The sequence below is a fragment of the Triticum aestivum genome, chromosome 5D (genome assembly GCF_018294505.1).
Source record: "Triticum aestivum cultivar Chinese Spring chromosome 5D, IWGSC CS RefSeq v2.1, whole genome shotgun sequence".
Lineage (NCBI taxonomy): Eukaryota > Viridiplantae > Streptophyta > Magnoliopsida > Poales > Poaceae > Triticum > Triticum aestivum.
Window position 1 is genome coordinate 386,583,829 of NC_057808.1, and position 25,887 is coordinate 386,609,715.

Below are 25,887 nucleotides of genomic sequence, written 5' to 3' on the forward strand. Positions count from 1 at the left end.
CGCCCTTTGCGCTGCTGAAAAGGGACCTTTGGTCCCGGTTGGTGGCACCAACCGGGACTAAAGGGTGGCATTGGTCCCGGTTGGTGCCACAAACCGGGACCAATGCCCTTGCTATATAACCAGGACTTGTGAAAATTTCACATATCCGTCGCCTCCCTCGCCAGTTGCCCCCGCCGCCAGGCTGCCCAAATCGCTCGCGCGCTCCTCGTCGCTGTCTACGCCGCCGCCAACACCGTCGCCTCCCCGAGCCCGCGCCGTCCTCGTCGCCGGCATCCCTCAGCCCGCCGTCCTCGTCGTCCCCATCGCCGCGTGCCTCCCCGAGCCCACCCCTCCACGTCCCTGTCGCCGCCTGCCGTCCCGAGACCGCCGTCCCCGTCACCGCGTGCCGCCCCGAGCCCGCCGTCCTCGTCGCCGGACTCCTGCCATCGCCGCCCCCCTCGAAGTGAGCCCCCCTTTCCCATGGTCCCGATCGAGCGCTGCTCTTGCGCCCGAGTGCCCCTTGCTCTCTGCCGCCCCTGCTCCATGGTCGCCGTCGACCCCGACGCATTGAAGAGCAGAAGGAGAGGAGAAGGAGAGGAGAGGAGAAGGAGTGGAGCAGCAGCAAGACGCCGTCCAATTTTCTGAAATTTCTGAATTTTTTTACAGATATGAACAGTGCATATAGAGGGTGTTTGATCAAATGCTAGATGGCTTTGGGCATTTTTAGAATTTATGATATTTTTTGTGGTGAGGTACTGATGCAAGACAAAGGTGATGGCAAAATTTTAGAATTTTTGGATTGGTTTAGAATAGGTTTTCAGCAAGGAATTTGAATTTGGTTCAAATTTCATTTGAATGGAATTTGAAAATTTTGAACTATGGATCAGAAGGTTTTTGGTGAAATGGAGTGTGGGTACTGTCATGAAGTTGGAGTAATTTTTGTGGTTGTAAAAGAGTTAGGAAAATTTAGAATGTGCTAAATATGTCAAAAAATGTTTTTTTTTCATATACAGAAAGTTTTTATATATGACTATGGATATACGAGCAATGATGATCCATGGATGTATGCATTGATATATATGAGAAACGATGTTCATAGAATATTTACCAAGTATATATGTATTTTTGTTCATAGCATTTTTTTCCATTTATATATGTATGTGGCTATAGATGGATATATATGAGAAATGATGATCCATGGAAAAGTTTTATATATGCAAAAGTTACATTTTTAAAAAAGTTTTATATATCTAGCTAGGAAAGGAAGAAGAAGAAAAAGAAGGAGAGGAAAAAGGAAAATAAGAAGAGGAAGAAAGGAGAAGAAGAGGAGAGGAAGAAGAGGAGAAATAAATAAGAAGAGGAAAAAAGAAGAAAAAGAAGAGGAGAAGAAGAAAGGAATAGAAGAGAAGAAGAAAAAATAGAAAAAATTCTATTTTTTCTTCTTCTCTCCTCTATTCCTTTCTTCTTCTCCTCTTTTTTTTTCTTCTTTTTTTTCTTCGATCTTCTCCTCTATTCCTTTTCTTCTTCTCCTCTTTTTATTTCTTCTTCGTTTTCTTATGTTTTATCGGGTCTGTCGTCGTCGATATACCCCTCTCCCGATAACTTCAACACGAGGGGGGGTCGATATACCCCCTCCCCGCCGATAATATTATTTTCCCATGTACGTATGTCGTCGTTGTCGATATAACCCCCTCCCGATAACTTCAACACGTGGGGGGGTCGATATACCCCCTCCCCGATAACATTATTTTCCCATGTATGTATGTCGTCGTTGTCGATATATATAACTCCCCCCCAGATAACTTCGACATGATGGACGGTCGATATTTATACCCCCTCTCGACCGTGATAACTTATACCACGGGAGCACCCCCCGGCCCTCTCGCTCGACCAAAACTCTCGAGGACACCCAAACCCTAGAAAAAAATGATGTCGGTCTCCTACCCCCTCCCGCCGCGCCCCTACCCTTGAAGCGTTGCCTAGGCCACCCCAAACCCGGAATAAGCTAGGTCTACGTTTGCACTAATATATCCACCTGCTGTCATGTTTGTGTAATAATTTCCATGTTGTAATATTTGCAGAAACAATGGAGCACAGACGAGATGAGCAAGCAGAAGAGGTGTTGGGGGACATAATCTTAGCCGGAGGTGATATCTTGTCGTATCTTAACGACAATGATGGTCTGGAAGAACAGGGTGAAGAAGCAGGCTACGGTGATCGAAGAGTGGAGGAGGAAAGACATGATTATGATGGCTCCGGTGACCCAATGCTGGTGCAAGGAGCCCGTGGTGACGGCTCTGGTGACCAAACAGAGTCCGGCCAGGTAAATATATTAGTTAAGCCTGTGTTGACTAGCTAATTGATGCATCCATTGTTTTGGTATGTACACATATTAATTAACACTCGTCTTTCTTCTTTTTTCTAGCCCTCCGGATCGAGCACAACTTCGGTAAAGAGACGAGGCCCGAAGAGAAAGTTGCGCTCGGATGAAAGGTTTGAGATCACAGCAATCGCGCGCGACGGCCAACCGATTGAACCCCTCCGGACAAAGGATGCATTTGCTGCTCAGTGCGGGGTTCTAGTTAGGGACAAGATCCCGATCAGCATCCACCAATGGTATAATCCTAAGAAGGAAGACCCTGAGGTGTCTTATGTCAATGATATGCAGAAAGATGATCTTTGGATTGAGCTGAAGGCAAATTTCACCCTACCGCCAGAGGAGGATCCGGAGAAGCCAGTTATAGAGCATTAATCAAGTCTCATGCTCTTAAGAAGATGGCAGACCTATTCAGGAGGTGGAAGAATGAGCTGAAAACGTTTGTCGACAAAGAAGAGACACCAGAATTCATCGGCCGGTATGAGAAGATCAGAGATCACTGGCCCGCATTTGTGGCCCATAAGACATCGGAAAATAGTAAGAAGATGTCAGCGACAAACAAGAAGAATGCTGCGAAGAAGAAGTTTCACCATCGCACGGGGTCAGGTGGCTACCTCAAAGCCCGACCTAAGTGGGCCAAGGCTGAGAATGATCTGCTTGAAAAAGGGATCGAACCACAGACAATGAACTGGACAGACCGTTGCCGGACTTGGTTCTTCGGGGCTGGCGGAACCTTGGACCCTGTATCAGGGAGGTGCGTTTGGACAAACGAGCTTTTGAGAATACCAGTCAAGAAGATTCAGCAATATATCGATAGAGCGCAGGAAGGGACGTTCGTTCCAGACAGAGAGAACGACGAGCTCACAATGGCCCTCGGGAATCCTGAGCACCCTGGACGGACACGAGGCACGCCAGGCTCCGTTCCGTGGAAGGCTGGTTTTCCGGACGCGGGCGGTTACAAAAGCCAGGAGAGGAGGAAAAAAGTGGAGCAGATCCAAATTCAGAAGCTGCATGAAAGGGTTCAAGCGCTAGAGGAACGAGACGGCAATCGACATGCCGAAACTGCCCCCGAAGCTACACCGCCATCTCAGCGGAGAAGCAGCGTGGCTTCCACCGAGCTGCTTCAGCTGGAGCATGCGGCTCCTGCTAGCTACCCCGTGGATGCTATCACAGAGTCTCAACATTGCCACCTTATGGAGGAATGGCAGAACTTCAAAGTCAAGGCGGCTGTTGGCTCTGTTTTACCTCCTGAACCCGGCGCAACCTACCACTGCCGGCCGATTCCAGAAGGATATGCTAGGGTGATGGTGGATGAAATAACGGAGGGATTTGAGGAGCTCCAGCTTGACCACCCTACCGGTGAAGGGGAGACTCGGCTGGGTTCTGCTCTGAAGACTCCATGCCTATGGCGGAAGGAGCTCATCAAGCTTCCGAACTGGACGGCTCCTGCGAGTAAGGGCACTCCGCCTCCTCCTCCAGCGAGTGATCAGGGCACTCAAACTCCTTCTCCGGCGCGTGGCGGCACTCCGCCTCCTTCTCCGCCAGCGCCAAAGCAGCCAGCCTCCTCCTTCTCCGCCTCGTCAGCAAGGGCGGAAGAGACCCGCCGCCGCTGCGGCTGCTCCGGCGCGTCGTAGTCCTTCTCCTCCGCCTCGTAAGCAAGGAAAGAAGACAGCCGCAGCCGCTCCGTCTGCTCTGCCGGCGTCTAGCAGTACAGCTGCCAGAGGCGGGAGGCAATACAGATTCGGTCCTTCTCTGAAGACTCCAGAGAAGTTACCATACGAGAGGACCGAGGAGGAAACCAGGAAGATCGTGCGAGCCGAAGTGACAAACTTCTTTGAAGGGGTGAAAGCAAAGAAACATCCACCTCCGGAGGAGAAGGTAGATCCGGTGAAAGCAAAGCGCACTCTGGCTGCCCTGACAAAACCACCAAAGTCTCCGCCGAGAGGCAACTATGAGCGCATTCTTGCAAAGACATATGCTGAAGCGGAGCGGTCGGGAAGTACTGTCAGTGATAAAAGGTTAAAAGAACGACGAGCTGGGAAAAAAATTGCCCAGCTCTGCGAACAAGCGAACCAATCGTGCCCCGCTCAAGGTGTCAAAAGACATCGTCGCTAATGATCGGAGTATGGTGCCCGGTTATAGCAATCTTGGAGATTACCTGCCCGACGATGTACATTATGAAATCATGGAGGTGGACGAACACAAATACCATTACGGGAAGCCTCTCGTCAAAGATGAAAGATCTCTAAGCACAATGATGCGAAGACTACATGATTGGTACATGAAAACCTGCAGAGAGTCTGATGGGATGGATACTTTGACGCTGAGAGTTAAACCGGAGCATGACCTCGTTGGAATTGATCTGCTGAATGTTCCATTTGAGGATTTCTTCCAGTTTTACAATCAAAAGGCCCTCGATAAAACAATGATCACTTGCTACTGTCTGTAAGTAGTACTACTTCTGTCATTAAGTCTCTCTATATAGGTCAGCTCTTTCATTGCATGTATTTATACTTATCCTCACTATATTATGCAGATTGAAGATCGCCGAATTGAAGAAAAGACAAATCGGTGATATTGGGTTCATTAACACAAATCTCATAGATGCATATACGGTTGAAAAACATCCCAAAGAAGCCGAGGCCAATGTTGGGGATCGTAGTAGAATTTTAAAATTTCCTACGCATCACCAAGATCCATCTATGGAGTATACTAGCAACGAGGGGAAAGGAGTGCATCTACATACCCTTGTAGATCGCGAGCGGAAGCGTTCCAATGAACGGGGTTGATGGAGTCGTACTCGCCGTGATCCAAATCACCGATGACCGAGTGCCGAACGGACGGCACCTCCGCGTTCAACACACGTACGGAGCAGCGACGTCTCCTCCTTCTTGATCCAGCAAGGGGGAAGGAGAGATTGATGGAGAACCAGCAGCACGACGGCGTGGTGGTGGAAGTAGCGGGATCCCGGCAGGGCTTCGCCAAGCTTCTGCGGGAGGGAGAGGTGTTGCAGGGGGAGAGGGAGGCGCCAGGGGCTGTGGTGTTGCTGCCCTCCCTCCCCCCACTATTTATAGGACCCCTGGAGGGGGGGGGGCGCCGGCCCTGGAACCCATCTACATGGGGGGGCAAGGGGAAGGGGGGGTGGCTTCCCCCCCAAGCCAAGTGGGGCGCCCCCCACCCCTAGGGTTTCCAACCCTAGGCGCAGGGGGAGGCCCAAGGGGGGGCGCCCCAGCCCACTAAGGGATGGTTCCCTTCCCACTTCAGCCCATGGGCCCCTCCGGGATAGGTGGCCCCACCCGGTGGACCCCCGGGACCCTTCCGGTGGTCCCGGTACAATACCGATAACCCCCGAAACTTTCCCGGTGGCCGAAACTGGACTTCCTATATATAATTCTTCACCTCTGGACCATTCCGGAACTCCTCGTGACGTCCGGGATCTCATCCGGGACTCCGAACAACTTTCGGGTTTCCGCATACTAATATCTCTACAACCCTAGCATCACCGAACCTTAAGTGTGTAGACCCTACGGGTTCGGGAGACATGCAGACATGACCGAGACGCCTCTCCGGTCAATAACCAACAGCGGGATCTGGATACCCATGTTGGCTCCCACATGTTCCACGATGATCTCATCAGATGAACCACGATGTCGAGGATTCAATCAATCCCGTATACAATTCCCTTTGTCAATCGGTACGTTACTTGCCCGAGATTCGATCGTCGGTATCCCAATACCTTGTTCAATCTCGTTACCGGCAAGTCACTTTACTCGTACCGTAATGCATGATCCCGTGGCTAACTCCTTAGTCACATTGAGCTCATTATGATGATGCATTACCGAGTGGGCCCAGAGATACCTCTCCGTCATACGGAGTGACAAATCCCAGTCTCGATCCGTGCCAACTCAACAGACACTTTCAGAGACACCCGTAGTGTACCTTTATAGTCACCCAGTTACGTTGTGACGTTTGGTACACCCAAAGCACTCCTACGGTATCCGGGAGTTGCACGATCTCATGGTCTAAGGAAATGATACTTGACATTGGAAAAGCTCTAGCAAACGAACTACACGATCTTTTATGCTATGCTTAGGATTGGGTCTTGTCCATCACATCATTCTCCTAATGATGTGATCCCGTTATCAATGACATCCAATGTCCATAGTCAGGAAACCATGACTATCTGTTGATCAACGAGCTAGTCAACTAGAGGCTTACTAGGGACACGTTGTGGTCTATGTATTCACACATGCATTACGATTTCCGGATAACACAGTTATAGCATGAACAATAGACAATTATCATGAACAAAGAAATATAATAATAACCATTTATTATTTCCTCTAGGGCATATTTCTAACAGCCAACTTGCTACAATCGTTGGTATTAAATCAAAACAAAGATATAATACTCTTTCCTTACAACTTCAAGTGAGTGTTACTGTCTTGTGCATATTCGGTTTCCCTTATTAGTCCAGGTTATGGTAATGTAATTGATGACTTATGCATGCATGCGCAGCTTTCACTATATTCTCCTAGAGATTAAGCTTGAGGAGGGAGTAGTAACCGTCTTAGACTCGAGACGAAAAGATCCCCAGGACTATGCGAACATGACTCAAATGCTCGAGAAGTAAGTTAAATCGATCATTATCCACCATATCAGCAACTTTGTTCATTTCCTGATATCAAGTAATTGTTTTCTTTGTCTGGCAGGGTTTGGAGAAAATTCACCTCAAAAGCTCCGGGACTGCCGAAGAAGCTGCAATTTAATCACCCGAAAGTAAGTACTATAATAGCATGTTCCGCGCATCTCCTAGTGATTCAAGCGCTAGTTTCATCAATACCATTTAGCATGCTTACTTATCAGTTTGATTGACCTCTATTTCTTGTAAAGTGGTTGTGGCAGGAACCCGGGAATAATTACTGTGGATACTACGTTTGCGAGTCCATCCGCTATATGACCTGTGAGCGGGGCTACACTGAAGAACAATATGAAGTGCGTAAGCAATAATATTCACAATTTTATTTTATTACCATCATTTGTGTTGAGTTTCATTTATTCATATATATATGTATTGACCCCCTTCTTCAAATTAGATGTTTCGGAAGCGGGATGAACTCCTAGCACTAGATCGTATGCGAGGAATTCAAGAGGAATTGGCGGCATTCTTCCTTGACCACGTGATCGCTGAAAATGGAGAATACTATGTGGACCCTGTGTTCCTACAATTTAATTAGGAGATTGTATTGTAAGAGATAATTATTGTATATATGTAGCCGGTAGTGTCGGATAGATATACGAGAACTTGTTGTTTGACCAATATCTCGGAGAAGGAGAGGTGGTCGATATCACTTCTCTCTGTATGCATATGTTCATGACGATCTTCTGTTTCCTTCATTTGATTACTAGCTAGCGTGTCTACTCCTCTCCATACGTATATAGTACGTAGCGTCGACTAAGCACGGAGATAAGAGATGACACTTTTCTCTATTAATTAGCTAGCTAACACAATATATGAAACACCTAAATTAACCCCCCAAAACCCCTAAACCGCCCCCTTTCAAAAAAAAAACAAAAACCTCAGCTCCTGCCAGCTGCTGACGCGTGGATGCCTATTGGTCCCGGTTGGTGACACCAACCGGGACAAAAGGCCCTGCCTATTGGTCCCGGTTGGTGGCACCAACCGGGACCAAAGGCCCTCCTGCCTGGGCTCCCCGCACCGGCCACGTGGACGGCCTTTAGTCCCGGTTCGTGTAAGAACCGGGACTAAAGGGCTAGGGCATTAGTAACGACCCTTTAGTCCCGGTTCCAGAACCGGGACTAAAGGCCCTTATGAACCGGGGTAAAAGCCCCCTTTTCCTACTAGTGTATTGAGTCTATAAAAAGAGGCCCGAATAGATGTTCAAATTCTTATGAGATAAAAGAGTAGGAATTCATTCCATAGTAATTTTAATGCCACTATTCCTTTGATTCAAAGGGAAGCTCCAGTATGCGAGCGGCGACAACGACGCTTTTGTGACTTGTTCCGGCGGTTGCGGCGATGGTCGTTCGGTGACACAAGAGCTCAACACAATTTGTATTGTATTTGGCATGCTTTGTACTTCTGGTGAACTTTGATCGTTGCTCGGACGAGGAACGCCTACCTATGATCATGTCTCTCCGGCGAGACTGGCATGTACGAAACGAGGTGTATCATGAGAAGCCTACGCCCCCTATAGCAGCATCAAGCAGATTCTTATCCGGCTACATCCACACATTACTCATCATCCAGCAGCACGCTGATGCAGGGAAGGCAATAGTCGACTACAGCGGGCGTCGAGCTAGGAACAACCCACATAACATGTTGTTGGGCGCTAGCAGTACCACAGAGCGTTGGATGAAACCCCCCTTGAAATGGGTAAAGCTTTAACATAGATGGTTCCTGGCAAGAGGAGGAGGACATGAGGTGCCGGCATGATCCTATGGGATCACACAGGTGCAACTATCTTTGCTTTGTGCGGATTCATTCAGAGATGCACCAGTGCTTTGGAAGCTGAAGCAGCAGCATTGCTAGTAAGGTTTAAACCCGACGCTTGCTCATAGTCCGAACAAACTCATAGTGAAAACGGATTGCTGTAGATCACCAATAGCGGCTCTGGTAGGAGATGCCACACAACTTTTACTTAGTCGTTAGCATGATTTTAGTCCGGTCAACCGTGAGGAAAATAAAGTTCCTCATATGCTAGTCTAGTTATTACGTTGCTCTTCGCCTAAAACTGTTGTTTGGTTGCATCGTGTGCCTGATGAGATTGACCTTTTACGTCAGCAGGATTGTAATGGCTCTGGTTGATTAATGAAAGTTTTCCTTTTGCAAAAAAAGAAAGAAAAACCATTATAATACTCCCTCCGTTCTCAAATATAAGTATTTTTACAGATTTCAACGAGGGACTACATACAGAGCAAAATGAGTGAACCTACACTCTAAAATATGTCTATATATATCCGTATATTGTAGTCCATTTAAAACCTCTAAAAGGACTTATATTTAGGAACGGAGAGAGTACATCCGACTAATTTCCAGAACAAAAAAGGCGACCCTTAGATTTTTTCCTGAAAAAAGGCAATCCTTAGATTATTTTCCCAACAAACCTAAATACACAGTTTAATTTATTTTTCTAGAAAATATAGAGGAGTGCAGTTTAAAGAGGCCTGAGTTCCTTCAGCGGTCCTCTCCTTTTCGGCGGCCCAGCAAGCAAACGAATGGCCACCCCCAAACCCTACGTCCCTATCGCTGGAGCCCGATTCCCTCCTGCCTCTGCCTCCTAGCCGCCGCTTTCTGCCTCGGTGCTTCTCACCGTCCCTGGCCCTGGCCGCCTCCTCTCGGACGAATTACCCGAAGACACAGCAGCCGATTCAACCGAGAACCAAAACTGACGCGCGCGCCCCCGTATTTCAGACACCGCGCCGCGCTCCCGGGCCCCTCGAGCGCCGAGCGGACACCTTTTTGCGGCCGCCCCCCTCCCCTCCGGGATATTATTGACCTCCCACCCCCGCTTCCGGACGCGCCGCCATCGCCATGGGCTTCCAGGACGCGCCCACCGGGAGCGGCGGCGGCGGGAACCTGTCCCTCGCCAGCGTCGGCTTCGCCGGCGCCGGGGTCGGGGTGGGGGTCGGGGCCAAGGGGGCCGCCTCCAGCGGCGGCGGATACAAGGAGCTCCTCGTCATGGCGCTGCCCAAGGACGACGGCCTCGACGCCGCCAAGGTCATCGGCGCCGGCCTGCCGGACGTCGGGGAGGCCGTCAGGGTAAGCATGCCCCGCCCCTCCCTCCCATCCCAGAGTCTATTAGGCTGCCGCTGCTGTTCGCAGCCTGCTGGATGTTCCCATCTGCTTACACGGGGCTGATGGCGAACGGTTCCCCCACTGGACGGATGCGTTCGCTTGCTTCGGTTTAGTTAGGGCCGTAGATGCAGCGACACCAAATCTCGTTTGAATTCTGACCTGTTTGGCGCAGAGCGGAGCGCATGAACTGTGCGAAAATATCTGCTGAGGATATTTTACAGGAGGATATTCTGCCCTGACGGCGAAAGTAGCTACTGAATCTGCTTCTCCGTTTAATACAATTTGCAGATTCGTTTCAGAGCTCTTTGTTTCCTATCCCACCAATGCACCCGGGAAACATGTCTAATCTCAGTATTTGTCATTATTCGTCTCTTCCTTTGACTCGTGCATGAACAAAAGCTTTCTTAGCTTACTTTTTTTGCGCCTTTTTGTTGCTTTTCTGTGGATGCATGTTACTATTGTTAGAACCGTATATTGATTAAACCAATCAATGCGCACGAATCCTGTCGGCTGTCGCGCCTGTATGGAGTATCGATACAAATTACTGCATGACTTTTTGTACTGATTTGTAGGCCCGGGATAGGCTACAACTGGGAAATAATATTCAGAACTTGAAAGCTGAGAACATTTCCCCCTTCTTACACCTTTTGCATCTAGTCTGTGGAGAATGAGAACCTGCAAGAGGAAAGAATGAGCTAGGTTCAAAAGGCAAAAGAGAATATGAAAGCCTTACGCACTATCATTTCAAATTTCCATTTTATTTTAACATTAGAATGAGTCAACTAGTTTTATGCTCTTAGGTAAGTTGAGAAAAGATTTTTGGTTGTGCTAGGAATATTCTCTGGGTTTGAACAAAGGCAAATATTGTAACAACATTTACTCTTCGGCGCTTGTAATTTTCCGTGGTATAAATTTATGTATCTGCAGGTGTGCACATGTAATATTTGCATTTAGTTGTTCCAACTACCAAACTGAAATATGTAACTGGACATGGATTTGTGAGTGATTGTCTTGACATGTTACTTTTTTTCCAATCCACTGCAGGCATTTTTTAGAAGTAGAGAGATTAGAGAATTTGCCAGTGGGGCGTTAGCTGGTGCTATGTCCAAAGCTGTTCTTGCTCCCCTTGAGACTATCAGGTAACCATCTAACCATCTTTACTCGATCAGTTTCATTTATTTACTCATCATGAAGTCTGGTACTCCGGTATGATTTTTAAACCTGACGTGCTGATCCTTGATGGTGTAAGCTTGGTTTTTAACTTACTTTCTGATCTGGGGCTGATGCACACACTTGGGAGTTCAGATGTGATGCCAGAAATCAGTGCTCCAGCTAACTGGCCTTAGCATGATATTTCTTTTACACTCGTGTGTTCTCTTTCTTTTCAAGTTCTTCTTCACTAAAGAACTTGGGTGTCGTGAACTATAGTTGATCCAGTAACCAGTTTGAGAAAGTTGACTGGAAACTGAGTACTAAATCTCTAAATTCAAAGATAACATGGAACAACCTTTGCAGACAAGTTAAGTTCCAGGACACCGTCTTACTGATATGCTACAAAACTACAAGGCTGCTAAGTTGGCTATTGGACTTCAAACTCATGTTTTTCTACACAATTTCTCACTGTATTACTCTAACTCTCAGCCTCCATTTGATCTAAAAGTGTAGACCTTCTACTTGCAAGAATATAATAATCACATTCTCATGTATAAACATGTTACTTTATGCAGTGCATATCCAAATTAATCTCTAAATGCTAGAGATGCGGTATTCTTGGTAGTATCCTATGCCTGCCTTTCTGAGATATTTGTGAAAAATTATTTCAGCTGAGCTTTTCGGTGTTGAAAGTTGAGAGTTGAAATATGTGAGTATGGCATTATATGTTGAAGTTGAATGCTAATTTGCTCACATATCTTAATGGAGTTCTATAGTCATATAATGTTATGTATAGATCAAAATGAAGGAATGGTCGCATAATATCATGGTATTCATTTATTTCAGGACAAGGATGGTTGTAGGCGTAGGATCCAGACATATCGCTGGTAGTTTTGTGGAGATCATGGAACATAATGGGTGGAGAGGGCTTTGGGTGGGTAATACAATCAACATGATCCGCATTATTCCCACTCAAGCAATTGAGCTTGGAACATTTGAGTATGTCAAAAGGGGCATGAAGTCAGCACAAGAGAAATGGAAAGAGGATGGATGCCCAAAGATACAGCTTGGTAATATGAAAATCGATATTCCACTCCACTTGTTATCTCCAGTTGCTATTGCTGGTGCGGCTGCTGGAATTGCTGGTACATTGATGTGCCATCCTCTTGAAGTAATTAAGGTAATTGCTGAACTGATTCGATGTTGAAGCGAAAACTTAAAACTATTTTTCCAGCCATATATTAAGTTGTTCCATCACACTCTACTTGTGTATCATATTGTTTATGTTCTATGGCAGGATCGCCTGACCGTGGATCGAGTGACTTATCCTAGCATTAGCATTGCCTTCAGCAAGATATATCGAACTGAAGGTATCAGAGGTCTCTATTCTGGCCTCTTCCCGACACTAATTGGCATGCTTCCTTACAGCACATGCTACTACTTTATGTACGACACAATCAAGACCTCATACTGCCGCCTACATAAGAAGAAATCCTTGAGCCGTCCTGAGCTACTAATTATTGGAGCTCTGACAGGTAAAGGATTCAACACTGCCTGCAACTAGCTTCATTCGGTTACCAACTGAAATATCTTAAAATCCACTACGAGTCTACATAAGAATCGGAATTTCAATTGCTGCCCAAACAACAACTTGGAACACGAGGGCAGTAAACAGGCATCGCATTTTCCTTGTTGGTTGCATGCAGGTCTCACGGCGAGCACGATCAGCTTCCCCCTGGAGGTGGCGAGGAAGCGGCTTATGGTGGGTGCCCTGCAGGGGAAGTGCCCGCCCAACATGGTGGCGGCCCTGTCAGAAGTGATCCAGGAGGAGGGCCTCCTGGGGATCTACCGCGGGTGGGGGGCGAGCTGCCTCAAGGTGATGCCGAATTCGGGCATCACCTGGATGTTCTACGAGGCGTGGAAGGACATCCTCCTGGCCGAGAAGGACAAGCACCTTGACTAGCCGACGATGATGAAACAGCCCTTAGGCGACTGGGCCGAGGACGATGAGTTACTGAACAAACAAACAGGGCTACGCGTTGCTGTGGTAGAATAATGTTGTGTGGGGGGTTCTGATCCTTTCCCAGTTTTCGAATCCCCCACCTCTGCCTGTGCCGAACGGTTAGATAGGAGGGACGCGCGGTGCGATTGGGAGTGGAAGCATTTGTGTTTGCTGCTCCTTTGCTAATTTGGGATGCATGGTTGCGCATGGTACTATTCGTTAACCATTTTCAGGATGGTTGATTACAGAATGAAACGAGGGCATGCTTCTGTGTGCTCCATTTCTCCTATCATCCTCGTCAGTATTCTGCCTTGTGTTCTGGTGTGAGCCGTCAGTATTCTACCTTGTATTCTTTTGTCAGCCGGCAGCCTAAGGCCTCTCCTAATGCATAGGTGCTTAGATCAGATTGTGGTGCTAATTGCATAATAAAAAGGATTTAATGACTAAACTATCCACTGCATAGGTGCGCTTATCTTGTTTCATTTAATTGGTTGTCGACTGTAAATTGTGTTTTCCTGTAGGTACTCTCCTATTGGTCATCAAACTTCTCTCTTAATTACCTTCTTTACGAAAAGGATCAAATGTATTATAAAGTTCACCGCAAGTACAAAGCATCTCAATCATAATAAAAAATATATCAAAATTTTAAATGGTCACCGCAACTACAAAGCATCTTAGTCGTAATAAAAACTACATCAAAATTTTGAGATCATCGAAGGACCACTATCGTCGCCAGAATGAGCCGTCAACGTGCCGTTGTTGTCGCTCTCATACTGGGGCCAGCTTAGCTTGTCAATGACAGCCTAAGGACTAGCGCCCCAAAGCCGTAGTCGTCGGCGTTGAAACCTTCTATAGATCTGAAATCTCGCCGCATGACGAGAAACCCTAATCTCACCGCCCCAAGAAGACAACAAAATCTATACATTGATTACGTCCAGATGAACTCAAGGAGGATCAGAGCGCAGAAGACAAACTCAAAGAAGCGTCGCCGTCCACAACGCCGAGCGAAGGCACCAAGACCCCCTCCCCGCCACCAGCCACAGGAGTGAAGGCATCGGGATCCCTCTCTCTGCCACCAGTCAACGGAGCGGTAGGCAGAGGGGAGCCGAATCAACGGGCTTGCAAGTGAAGCCTAGAGTTTGCCCTGACCACCTAGGGTTAGGGGAGGAAAACAAGAGGATTTTTTACCTACTTTGACAGCCTTAGCATCTCCGTCCTTTCGGACGCCAGGTGGCTCCTGGTCACATGCCTCACATCTGCACGCAGAGAGGTGCTTTGCGCACACAGGAGAATATGATCAGCGAAGGTAAATCCACAGCAACCGGCAGAGCAAAAACTGGAAAGAAGAAAAACAGAGCAAACGCTTGGAAACGCAGGGTCAGCAAATCACATCACCAAGCAGGTCTAGACATGTATACTCTACCACACCACCATTCTGGGAAATCTCTATGAGCAGCCACACGATACGATCACCATCACTCAATCATCCTAGCATAACTACACCCAGACACGGGCGACAACGACTATCTGTACGATCTGGAGTCAGTTATGTTCAGACTGCTGAAAAGCACGATTGCCGCCCCTTTTTTTTCCCACATTCTCCACTGACAGGGTCGACCAGGGGTGGCCGGCACACTTTCCATGAAGGATCCAGGTAGTCTTCGGTTCAGGCTTTCTTCTGGGAGCCCGGCGGCACAGCACCTGAAAATGACGGACGCAGCAAACAAGTTAAATGCAGTTAGAAACACAGGCCAAGAGAAACCTCAGTAGAAGTTGCCAAATTATTTCATAGTATAAGAATGGTAGTGTGATCGACAAGAGTTGGACAGGGGGAACGCACCGTCACCAGAGAAATGCTCGATTCGGCTGGCTATATGTTTGCCGTAGGTGTACTTCCTCAGCGCTTGCAAGTGACCCTTCATACGACTGACAAGAGCATCCCTCTGTTGTCCATTGCATGTTTCAAGTATCTTCTGAACCACATAATTAGCAAACTGGTCCTTCATCATCACCTACAAACAAGCATCATGACATTGCATGTCAATCCTGGATTAAATTGAATGAGCAAAGCTGTAGCCTATAACTACTTAAACATAGAAATCAGCATACAAGTGAACATGATTACTTCTTTGTTAGAACAGAATTATTGATACTACTGCCAAGCAGTGACAGTCAAGAGTATGGCCACACAGTATCTGAAGAGATCAAGAGAACCATTTCTGATTTCCCTATGAATCACTAATCTATGTTTTATGTCAAGATTCTGGAACTCATACTGCCCGTTGATGTTTTTACATGGAAGGTGTCTGCTTGCTCTTTTACCCGGAGTTTAGGCATTTGCCAAGTTTTGACAAAACTACATCATCAGCTATTTAACCATGAAAACATAGAAAGCCAACATTCATCGTACGTACCAGCAAATAATTATTTCCCTCCGTCTGTTCCAGAATCTTCTTGATCAAAAGATCCCGCTCTGCTACATCCCCATGTTGGAAACACTTCTCTATGACATTGGATGCAAATTTGTTTTGGCTCATGGACACAACCTGCCTAGCCAATTTACTGATGATTTGGCTCCTTTCATGCGCTTTTCCTTTCTCCAAAACATGCTGCAAAAGAGCAGTGTTATAACAGAAGTAATACGTACTGTATGTTCGCTGGACTCAACATCAGTGATTATACTGGCTCACGTGGCAACAAATCTTTGCGTAGATTAACACACTACTACCAAATACAAAGGGATCAGAAAAGGACCAAATATCTAAGTTCGTCAGCTAGACCATATCCTCCATTGAATTATTTTCTGTCCAGACATCTGTGTAAACGATATTACAGTATAGACTGCTAAGAAAATTCACCTGTGTGACATAGTTTCCATACTGATCTTGTGCCAGGATGCAAGTGGACTGCAAGATTTCATCTACTAAACCATCTGAACCATTGCTGCAATGCTCGAGGATTCTCTGCCAAACCGACAAAAGGAGAAGTTGAACACACACAAATGATGCAAGATTTAATATAAACTACCATTATCAATTTACCTGAATAACACGACAACCATATGGATGCATGGCTAGGCTGGCAACCTGTCCCTGAAAAGCCGACACCACAAAGCCAATATGCTCCACAGGGACACACTCAACACACTTCTGTATAACATGATTCCCATTTTGGTCGCGAACACATTCTAGAACATGTCCATCAAGCTCACGAACAAGTTCTATTTTTTGATCAAGCTCAATTGCTTCAAGGGCCTGCGATATTAACAGTAAAGAAGGCAAACAAAAATCCAACAGTGAGAGCAAATATTGAGGACTCACACTAATTCATGAGAAATCATACAACACAAGAACATACAACCCGGCATTGGCTACTGATAAAATCTAAGATACCTCTACAAATGTTTGGCTTGTGGCCCTCAGCTTTTTAGCTCTACGGTTTTTATCTGTAATTACTCAACTCAGCGATGATACAACACGAAAACATACAACCCGGCATTGGCTACTGATAAAATCTAAGACAATTCTACAATCTTTGGCATGCAGTCCTCAGCCTTATAGCTCTACGGGTTTTATCTGTAATCACTCAATTCAGGAATGATTTCTCACCTTATTTATTCTTCATCTTTCTTGGAAGAGAAGCTTCCACTATATCCATTAAAAAAATCAAATGATCCAAAGCAGAGTGAGTTTTGCAGGACGTTAGCTAACATCCTCGCCAGTTCTCAACAAGCACATGGCATCACGAACTTTTGTTCCTTAATAAAGTTTGATCGTGTTTCACCTTCAACATATACTGATCAACTAATAACTAGCCAGGCAGGAACAAAAATTGCATCCGGATTACCATGCACAATACGAAAACGTGGCATATGATATTCAAGTTAAAATAGTCCTATGACTTGATGAAGATCACTTACTGCACAAAGTTTTCTCAACATAAATGGGAGAAACAATCTAACAAGCCGTGCTACTATGCTAGTATTCAACAACATGTTGGGTGACATGATTCATCAATAGATAATTGGATATATGCCACTACAACTTTCACGAGTTGGAAAAATGCCATTACAATTCTGCACATTGGAAAAATGCCATTACAACTCTTCCATCCTCCTCTATATGCCATTATGTAAAAATTGTGCGTACATGACGACCGAGGCAACATTCTCGTGGGAGTACAGTATGCATGGCCCCATGCTCGCCGGAGTTAATGGCAGGTCAGTTTGGTAGAAGGAGATGAGGGGAGGGTGAAAGTAGGAAGACAAGGGTATTTGTGTCTCAAATTTAACATAATGGCATATAGAGGAGGATGGAAGAATTGTAATAGCTTGCCAACTCGTGAAAGTTGTGGTGGCATAGATCCAATTGACCCTAGAATCTAAATCATTATGCTGCAATAAATATATATTCCCGCAAAAGCAGTCAAGTTACCTTCTGAAATACTCGGCAACCATATATCTGAAGGCTCAAAGTTAACACATGACCAGCAAGCTTTTTGGCAAGGTCTCTTCTCTGCTCAGAGTCCCCATGTTCAAACATCTGCAAGGAATAAACAATTCACAATTACTGCTGGTAACAAGGTACAAGTGTGTAATATGCCTTACAGAAAAGGTACAATCATGCAAGTGTTAATGTGTCATGCCCTGCATAAACAATTTACCAGAAATAACTTGTACAAAAAGAGTAGCATACCTTTTGGATCACATAATTTCCAAATACATCAGTCATCAACGATGAAGCATGAGGAAGGATTTCAGCAAACACTAAGGCCTTGTCTTCAGTGCTGCCATTCTCCAGCTTCTGCTGAATGAATCGACTGCCATTTTGGTCAGAGCTGTGATCAAGAACATACAAGCAATTAAAGCCTCAAAACTTTTCATTTGATTATACACATCTGGCGGAAAACAAAAGAGACAATTAACTCCACAACTGACCTGTATTCCGCTATATGGCCTTTGATGTCAGATAACTCAACCATGTGGGCTTTGTTGGACCTAACTTCACCAACAGAACAGTGTGGATTGGGATCTGACTTCTCCCCCGCTCGCTGCCCTTGAATCCCATGACTAAGGCCCGTAGTTTTTGATGGGGACTGGAATCCCGGTACACCATTTCTCCTGTCACAAGGATATGTTCCTGATGAAGGTTGGCCATGAGACACTGGAGTTGTAGGATATGGCATTGGTATACTGATGTAAGGTGAGGTGCCTGGATGATTTCCAACATAACTTCCTTGTTTTCTGGTTGTAGGGGAGCTACAAGCTCCAGTATTTGGAAACTGAACTTTCTGTCCTGACTGGTGCATGATTCCTGGCACAACTTTTTCTGAACCAAAAGGAGCAGTAAAGTTACCTACAAAATTACTACTTGGCCTCACCGTATCATATGGATTTCCAAGACCATAGTGATACATAGATGGTTGCTGGAAATAATGAATGAGGCTAGGATCAGGTACAGATGGCGGCATAGTTACCCCAAGTTGCTCATGAATACTAAATGGGTTCGAAAATTCAGCTCCTACAGCAATATTTCCTGTTGAAGGAAAACCAGCTAGTCTACCACTAAAGATCGGAGTAAGAGGAGTATCAGAAGGTGTCATGACAGGAAGCTGAGGAGCAAAGTTAGTCATAAAAGGTGGCAAGAATGAACTAGGCAATCCATGCCCATCAATTCCATATGGGGGCATCAAGACACCAGGTAACTGTGAATTTTGATAATACGGATTCTGTGTATAAAAAGGCGTTGGCATTCCATGGTGGGGCATCAACTGAATGTCACCAGAATATAGATTCATATGAGCAGGAGAGAAGTTATTCACAAACGGAACTTGAGGAAGATTGATGCCTTGGGGAATCATTTGAGTACGATCACCATGCGATGAGCCATTCTGCAATAAGACATTGTTCTGCTGCTGTTGCTTAACATGTGCACTACCCTGGGTATCCAAATTAATCTTCAGGTTTTTCATACTGGAGTCCACACCATTAAGTATGGCACGCACTGCACCACCAGACTTAATCTCAGTACTCGGATTTCCCTGCTGAGAAGTTCCCATGATATTGTTCACAGAACTGGATGAAGTAGAAGGAGATGAAGCTACGAGACTGTTGCTACTAAGTGTATTTCTCACTGGACTCCCAATAGGCCCACGTGGCCATTGAGGGGTATCTGTTGGAAATCCATTCAAATCCGATGACTTGACAATATCATGTGGGGAATTCATTGATGAGCTGATGCAACAGACAGATTCTTCATCACCAGAATTGGTATTTGAAGGACCAGAAGAATTATTGTATAAACCAGTGCTCCGATGAAAGTTTTCCTAAATAATAAGCAAACCATCAGTACTAGTTCAAAATGAGGTATCCAAAATGTCAATCAACAATACATACACTGTCATTCATCAAACAAGTGTGCGCACGTACGCCCACTAAATTTCTCATTGATTAGAAAAAAACAAGCCCTTAACCATGATTAGAGCATGATTTACGAGTAACTACTAAGAACTTCCACTTCCAACATCTTTTGCGAATGATAAATATGATTATTTTTTTGGCAGATAGGTAACAGGAAAACATCAATCATACTAAGCATTCTGGATCTACAGTTGCTATTTCAAAACAAAGCCGAAGTTTTAAATCTTAAATATGACACAAGATATGTATTTTTTAGGGAACTTAGGATATTTAGTTATGCTTTTACCGAAAAGCCCAGCTGCTACAGTTCTAACTCAAGATTGGAAAAGGATGGTGTACGCTGCAGGTGAATTAGTATCTTGTTACACTGTTTAATCATGAGTTGGGTATTTACCCCCACCAAAAGCTCCATTTCCTGTTCATTGTGAAGACATAACGCCTTAAAATTGTTCAGGTGGAATTTAATACTTGATGGATGCAAAATGACATGTAGTTTAATCAAGGTGTTCAAGAAAAACCTTGATGGATGTTGAATGAAGTATTTTGGGAATAAGAAATCACAAGTTTGGTTCATTTATATATGGAACAAACGCAGCAGACCTAGAAGTGCTTAAGGAGTTAATACATGGACAATTTACCTGCATTAAGCCTACAAGTTTTGAGCTGTGACACCCTATGCTAGATGTGCTTTTGTCAGTATGACATCCAGCATCCTCTGCCGAGCTTGAATCTAACTTTGATGAACTGTCATCCTCAGGCTCCTCCTTGTGTGTTGATAGAGTAGAACGATGAGTCAAGGACCTGTCACTGCTGCTGTGATCATATAATGGCCTCCATTCTCCAGCTTTGCTAGACCGGTTCATCAACCTTCTGCTCTCTCTTGAGACAAGCGGTGCAGGAAGCCTTGGGTTCAAATTCACCTTGCAGCCATAATATTTTAAGTATGCCGGATCAGAGCATAGCTCAGACTCTGAACTGACAGCTCCAGAGCTCAAGTTCCTCAATGTGGCCTCAAGGTTCCCACTGTGCTTGCCTATGAGGTGATCAAGTTCAGCCAAAGACCCCTCCATGCTAGGAGGTGCACTCCCACTGCGATCAGGGGCAGCATCCCTCCAGCTTCCATGAATAGCACCACTGTTCATGTTGAATGCCAGCTCTTCTCCTGAAAGACTTGCTGGCAAAAGGTCATATGAACCCAGGTCCTTGCTTGGTTGCCAGTCCGCATCTCCTTTACCTCCAATTAACGGCAGGGCATTCCCTGCGACCATTTTTCTGAACAACAAATGTGACCGTTCAGTGCTGAATTCACAACAAAATTCTTTTATTTAGGGGTGTAAGCAAATGCATGCTGCATGAGAAAAAAATCATGCAAAGTGTGAATAAATAAAGGGAACTGCCTATAACTATGGCGGATGTTTTTTTAAAACCACCGTCCACTGTTCAACACGTTGGATCTTTTTTTTTCCTCAGATCTTCTTCTGCTTGCCTCCTCAATCCAACCTGCATCCATTGTGCCGCTGCCTCCGGCTTATCATGTCCTGCGGACACCACCACCGCCATCGCTGGATCAAGGGTTCAACCTAACCAACCCCTACCCCCGGCGCCAAACACCCCTGCCACCGCCAATCTAATCACTAACTCCAGCAAGATCTCCTCACTCGGCTCCGCCACGCCGTTCGGCGGTGTGAGTTCAGCAGTCAACTGCATTTTTTTTTAAATGCAGGCGACCGGTAAAAAGAAATTTCAAAAAGAGTAAGTAAATGACAGCCCGTTATCACACAGTTTGTAGTCCAACGCAACAGTACCTTCTTGTTCTTTATGAAACAATTATGCATATAGTCACCATTGTTAACAAAACTGTAAAATTTTATTTAAAATCTACTAATCCGCCACCTATCTGACGTACCCGGAAGTTTCCAACACCACCGAGGGGAAAGCACACGGGGAAAAAGAACATACATTTGGCAAAGAGTCGCCATCCCTAGTCCTAGGGAGACATGGGCTGGACGAAGCCGCATAGCTGAAATCATCGTAGAAAATGGCGCAAAAACAGCCACGGGTGGTAAATTCGCCACCTGATCAAGCGCTCGTCTCGCACGGAAACGCGCTCCCGGTTCCAGAAACCAGGGGCGAACCCACCCGCCCACCTTCGCCAAAAATAGTAGTCCACGAACAATGTTACAGACGCAAAGAAGGAAAAAAAAAACAGCGCCTCTCCCTAACTAGTCTCTACAGCGCCGCAGCGGCCAGCACGGCGACCGCCCCCTTCGAGAACTCGACCAGCGAAGCAATGGCGAAACGCGGACGCGTCGCGTTCCCGGCTTCCCGCCACCCGGAGCCGTACAATTGGGTCGGGGAAAGGAAAGAGAGTTGCAGACCTCGCTTGCCCCGGCGGCGACCGGCGCCCGGAACCCTAGGAGGAGCGCCCGCGAAGCCGGAGCCCAGTCAGTCCCTCCCCCGTCTCCTCGGTCTTCTCCCGGCAGAAGCCCGGCCGTCCTCGCCGCGGCTGCTTTCCCTTCCTCTGCTTTCTGTTTCCCCAGGCTTTGTGTTGGTGCTGGCGCGGAGCCAGAGGGGAGAAGGGGCTCCTTAAACCCTCGGGCCGCGGAATTAGCGCCGAAATCCCGCGGCTGCCCCTGGCGGCCTGCCCCGATGTTCGTGCGGGGGCGAGATGTGCGGCCGCGATGCGCCGGGCCCACACCGCCTCTCTGTTGTGTACGGTGGGGGTGATTGGCCGTTGTTCCTAGGCGACGGCAGGATCCGCCTGCCCGTGCTCAGGTTTAGGGCCAGCTATGCTACGCGTACCCGAGGAAAGCCCCCCGCGCCCCTCTAACATCCGCAAACGTGTTGCTCGTGGGCTCCGAACGGCCACACGGATGCGACGCGATGCGGGGGACCCACCACGTGCGCGCGGCAGGTGAGGGCGCGTTTTTGTGGGCTCCGGTGGCCGCGCGGATGCTGCGTGATGCGGGGGACCGGTGTTCTCGTGGGCTCCGAGCGGCCGCGCAGATGCGGCGTGGTGCGGGAGGCGGCGCATTCACGTGGACGGGCGTACTCATGGGCTCCGAGCGGCCTCGCGGATGCGGCGTGATGTGGGGACCACCGGAGGGCGTTCTCGTGGGCTTCGAGTGGTTGCGCGGATCTGGCGTGATGTGGGTACCACCAGAGGGAGTTCTCGTGGGCTTCGAGTGGCCGCGCGGATGTGGTGTGATGTGGGGGGCCATCACGCGAGGATGTCGTGTTGTTGATGCATGGCATCTTTCCCTTTTTGATAGTTGTGCTCGATGCTGGAGCCGGCACAGATAATGGGTGTGCATATTTCCTTATTAATCATAATTTTATTGAGAGCCTGTTCGGCAGTCATCCAGCTCCTCAAAAAACAGGAGCCGACAGAGCGCCACTTTGACGGCTCCAAAAAAATAGGCTACGGTGCCGCTCCACTCCGGCCGCTCCAGGAGCTGAGCCGTGGAGCGGAGAGTTGCCGAACAGGGCCTGAGTTTCAAAATTATTTGATGCATATATGTGTGAGGGAGTCCTGGACTAAGGGGTCCTCGGGCGTCCGGCCTGTTAGCCATGGGCCGGACTAATGAGCTGTGAAGATACAAAGACCGAAGGCTCTACCCGTGTCCGGATGGGACTCTCCTTGGCGTGGAAGGCAAGCTTGGCGACCAAATAATGAAGATTCCTTTCTCTGTAACCGACTTTATGTAACCCTAGTTCCCTCCGGTGTCTATATAAACCGGAGGGCTAGGTCTGTAGAGGCGAATAATCATAATCGTAGTCATACAGGCTAGACTTCTAGGGTTTTAGCCATTACGATCTTGTGATAGATCAACTCTTGTAATACTCATATTCATCAAGATCAATCAAACAGGAAGTAGGGTATTACCTCCATAGAGAGGGCCCGAACCTGGGTAAACATTGTGTCCCCCGTCTCCTGTTACCATCGACCTTAGACGCACAGTTCGGGACCCCCTACCCGAGATCCGCCGGTTTTGACACCGACATTGGTGCTTTCATTGAGAGTTCCGCTGTGATGTCGAAGACAGGGTTGATGGCTCGCCTTGTTGTCAAGGATAATATCACCTCTGGAGGAGCCCCGGCTCCGGGCCAAACCCTCCGACTTGGCGGCTTTACTATGACCGCCTGTTCGGCCGTTAAGCCGACGATGACCTCTCGAGTCATCGAAAATCGTCTCCGCATTGACTCCGAATACTCCAAACGGATGGATCCGATGGAGTTGTCGTCTTTAAACGAACTCCTAGATCGCATCGCCACCTTGGGGGTCGCTACAGACTACGATTGGATTGGGCTTAAACCTGACCAGAGAGAAATCAAATCTCCGCCGATCACCCATCAGATAGCGGTAGTAGAGGAGCAAGACAATAACTCTTCCTCTATATTGAGGACGAATTATGTTCGGATTTCCGAGCTCGAGGAGTCGAATACCTGTCCGTGGAACGACGTGCCCTGCCCTCCGAACCTAGAATCGGACGACGGGCCTAAAACATCAGTTGATATCTCGAAGTCCGAACCATTAAGTTTGAAAGATTTACAAACTCCGGATCCCAAATTGGGTCAGGGTTCAGATTTAAAACCGCCCACCCACCCAGCTATACGCGATCTTATGTACATACGACAACAGTCTCAGGAAACGGTCCATCACTTTTGGGCCAGATTCCTCCTTGTCAAAGACAAGATTAAAGATTGCCGCGATGAAGACGTGATCTCAGTATTCTGCAACAATTGCACGGCCGAAGGAATCCTCAACGCCATCAACCGCCGTCGCGTATTACACTTCGCTGACTTGGCAACCATAGTACAGAAGTACTGCGCAATGGAAAGCGCCTGGAAAACCCAGGCAGCTCGTTGGGAACCACCGGTTTCAACTCAGCCCCTCGTCCGGGCAAAAAGGACGCACCCTCGTGGGGCGCCTGACCCAATAGTAAAGAAATCAAAGCCCATTATAGGGTGCGGAACTGTTCTAGAGGGATGGCTCGATAGGCCATGCAAAATACATACAACACCGGATACCACACCAACCCACAGCCTTAGAGCATGTTGGATACTCTGGCAAGTGGCCAAGAGCGGCGAAGATCTCCTCACCAAAAATACCCCAGAACAACAGCCCCCGGAAGACGACAACCTCAGAGTATTGACGGTCTTCGAGACCTTCGCTTCAAAAAATCAGCGCAAAAGGGCACTCTGCGACCTCTCCGAAGTCTGCCAAGTCGCAACAATAAACACCTGGAACGACACGGCCATAACTTTCAATGCCGACGACGAACCAAAATTCAGGACAGTCCGGGCACCAGCCGCCTTGGTCCTCAGTCCAATCGTGGACGGCTTCCGGCTCACCAAAGTGCTCATGGATGGCGGCAGCGGACTAAACCTCATCTACGAGGACACACTCATAAAAATGGAAATAGATAGGAGCCGCATTGAGCAAAGTAGCACGACCTTCCAGGGAATCATTCCCAGTCGGGAGGCGCGATGCGCGGGAAAAATCACGCTCGACATGGTATTTGGCACGCCGGAGAATTATCGGTCCGAAGAGATAACCTTCCAAGTGGCCCCTTTCAACAGCGGATATCACGCCCTACTAGAGCGAGACGCGTTCACACGCTTCCAAGCTATACCTCATTACGGGTACATGAAGCTCAAGATGCCCAGACCCAACGACACCATCACTATTGCCAGTGATCCGGACATAGCACTGCGCGCCGAAAATAAAACCGCATCCCTGGCCCTCGAGGCATTGTCTGAAGCCCTCGCGGCCGAAGAGCTGATCGCGCTGCGCTCCACTATGGATAGGGATGACGTAATCCTAGACAAGCGACCCAAATCCACCTCCTTTAAACCAGCAGATGAAATAGTCAAATTTCAAGTCCACCCGACGGACCCCAAGAAGACAGCATCCATCGGGGCACAACTCGACCCAACGGTCGATGCCGCGCTACGAGAGTTCCCGCGTGAGAACTGGGACATATTCGCCTGACACCCTTCTGATATGCCAGGAATCCCACGTAGGTTGGCCGAACACAGCCTCAGTATCTTAAAGGGATATAAACCGGTCAAACAAACACTGCGGCATTTTTCCGAACCCAAACGACAAGCTATGGGAGAGGAGCTAGCCAAGTTAC

General features: G+C 47.3%; 2 protein-coding genes across 2 annotated transcripts; one reads left to right on the top strand and one right to left on the bottom strand.

Annotated features, from left to right (window-relative positions):
- The first annotated feature begins 9,608 nt into the window (after positions 1 to 9,608).
- LOC123121995 (probable mitochondrial adenine nucleotide transporter BTL1) lies at positions 9,609 to 13,618 on the top strand. Its single transcript, XM_044542104.1, has 5 exons — positions 9,609 to 10,139; positions 11,220 to 11,314; positions 12,174 to 12,507; positions 12,625 to 12,862; positions 13,034 to 13,618. Exons 1-5 carry the CDS (start codon positions 9,912 to 9,914, stop codon positions 13,288 to 13,290), a joined length of 1,152 nt encoding a protein of 383 aa, XP_044398039.1. The 5' UTR covers positions 9,609 to 9,911; the 3' UTR covers positions 13,291 to 13,618.
- A 1,048-nt stretch (positions 13,619 to 14,666) lies between these two features.
- LOC123121994 (pumilio homolog 5) lies at positions 14,667 to 22,403 on the bottom strand. The gene is made up of 10 exons (XM_044542103.1): positions 22,126 to 22,403; positions 20,386 to 21,019; positions 18,266 to 19,653; positions 18,024 to 18,165; positions 17,763 to 17,870; positions 16,371 to 16,583; positions 16,188 to 16,292; positions 15,744 to 15,938; positions 15,170 to 15,341; positions 14,667 to 15,030 (listed from the first exon to the last, which is right to left on the bottom strand). Exons 2-10 carry the CDS (start codon positions 21,013 to 21,015, stop codon positions 14,996 to 14,998), a joined length of 2,988 nt encoding a protein of 995 aa, XP_044398038.1. The 5' UTR covers positions 21,016 to 21,019; positions 22,126 to 22,403; the 3' UTR covers positions 14,667 to 14,995.
- Positions 22,404 to 25,887: the final 3,484 nt, after the last annotated feature.

Bases quoted from the DNA above. Each gene is read 5' to 3' on its own strand.
- LOC123121994 (XM_044542103.1), bottom strand. From the start codon at position 21,015: ATGGTCGCAGGGAATGCCCTGCCGTTAATTGGAGGTAAAGGAGATGCG. The intron at 19,654-20,385 runs GTAAATTGTCCA...CTTATTATTTAG, and splicing joins AACTTGTAGGCTTAATGCAG to GAAAACTTTCATCGGAGCAC. The intron at 15,939-16,187 runs GTGAATTTTCTT...GCTCTTTTGCAG, and splicing joins ATGGAAACTATGTCACACAG to CATGTTTTGGAGAAAGGAAA.
- LOC123121995 (XM_044542104.1), top strand. From the start codon at position 9,912: ATGGGCTTCCAGGACGCGCCCACCGGGAGCGGCGGCGGCGGGAACCTG. The intron at 11,315-12,173 runs GTAACCATCTAA...CATTTATTTCAG, and splicing joins GCTCCCCTTGAGACTATCAG to GACAAGGATGGTTGTAGGCG. The intron at 12,863-13,033 runs GTAAAGGATTCA...GGTTGCATGCAG, and splicing joins AATTATTGGAGCTCTGACAG to GTCTCACGGCGAGCACGATC.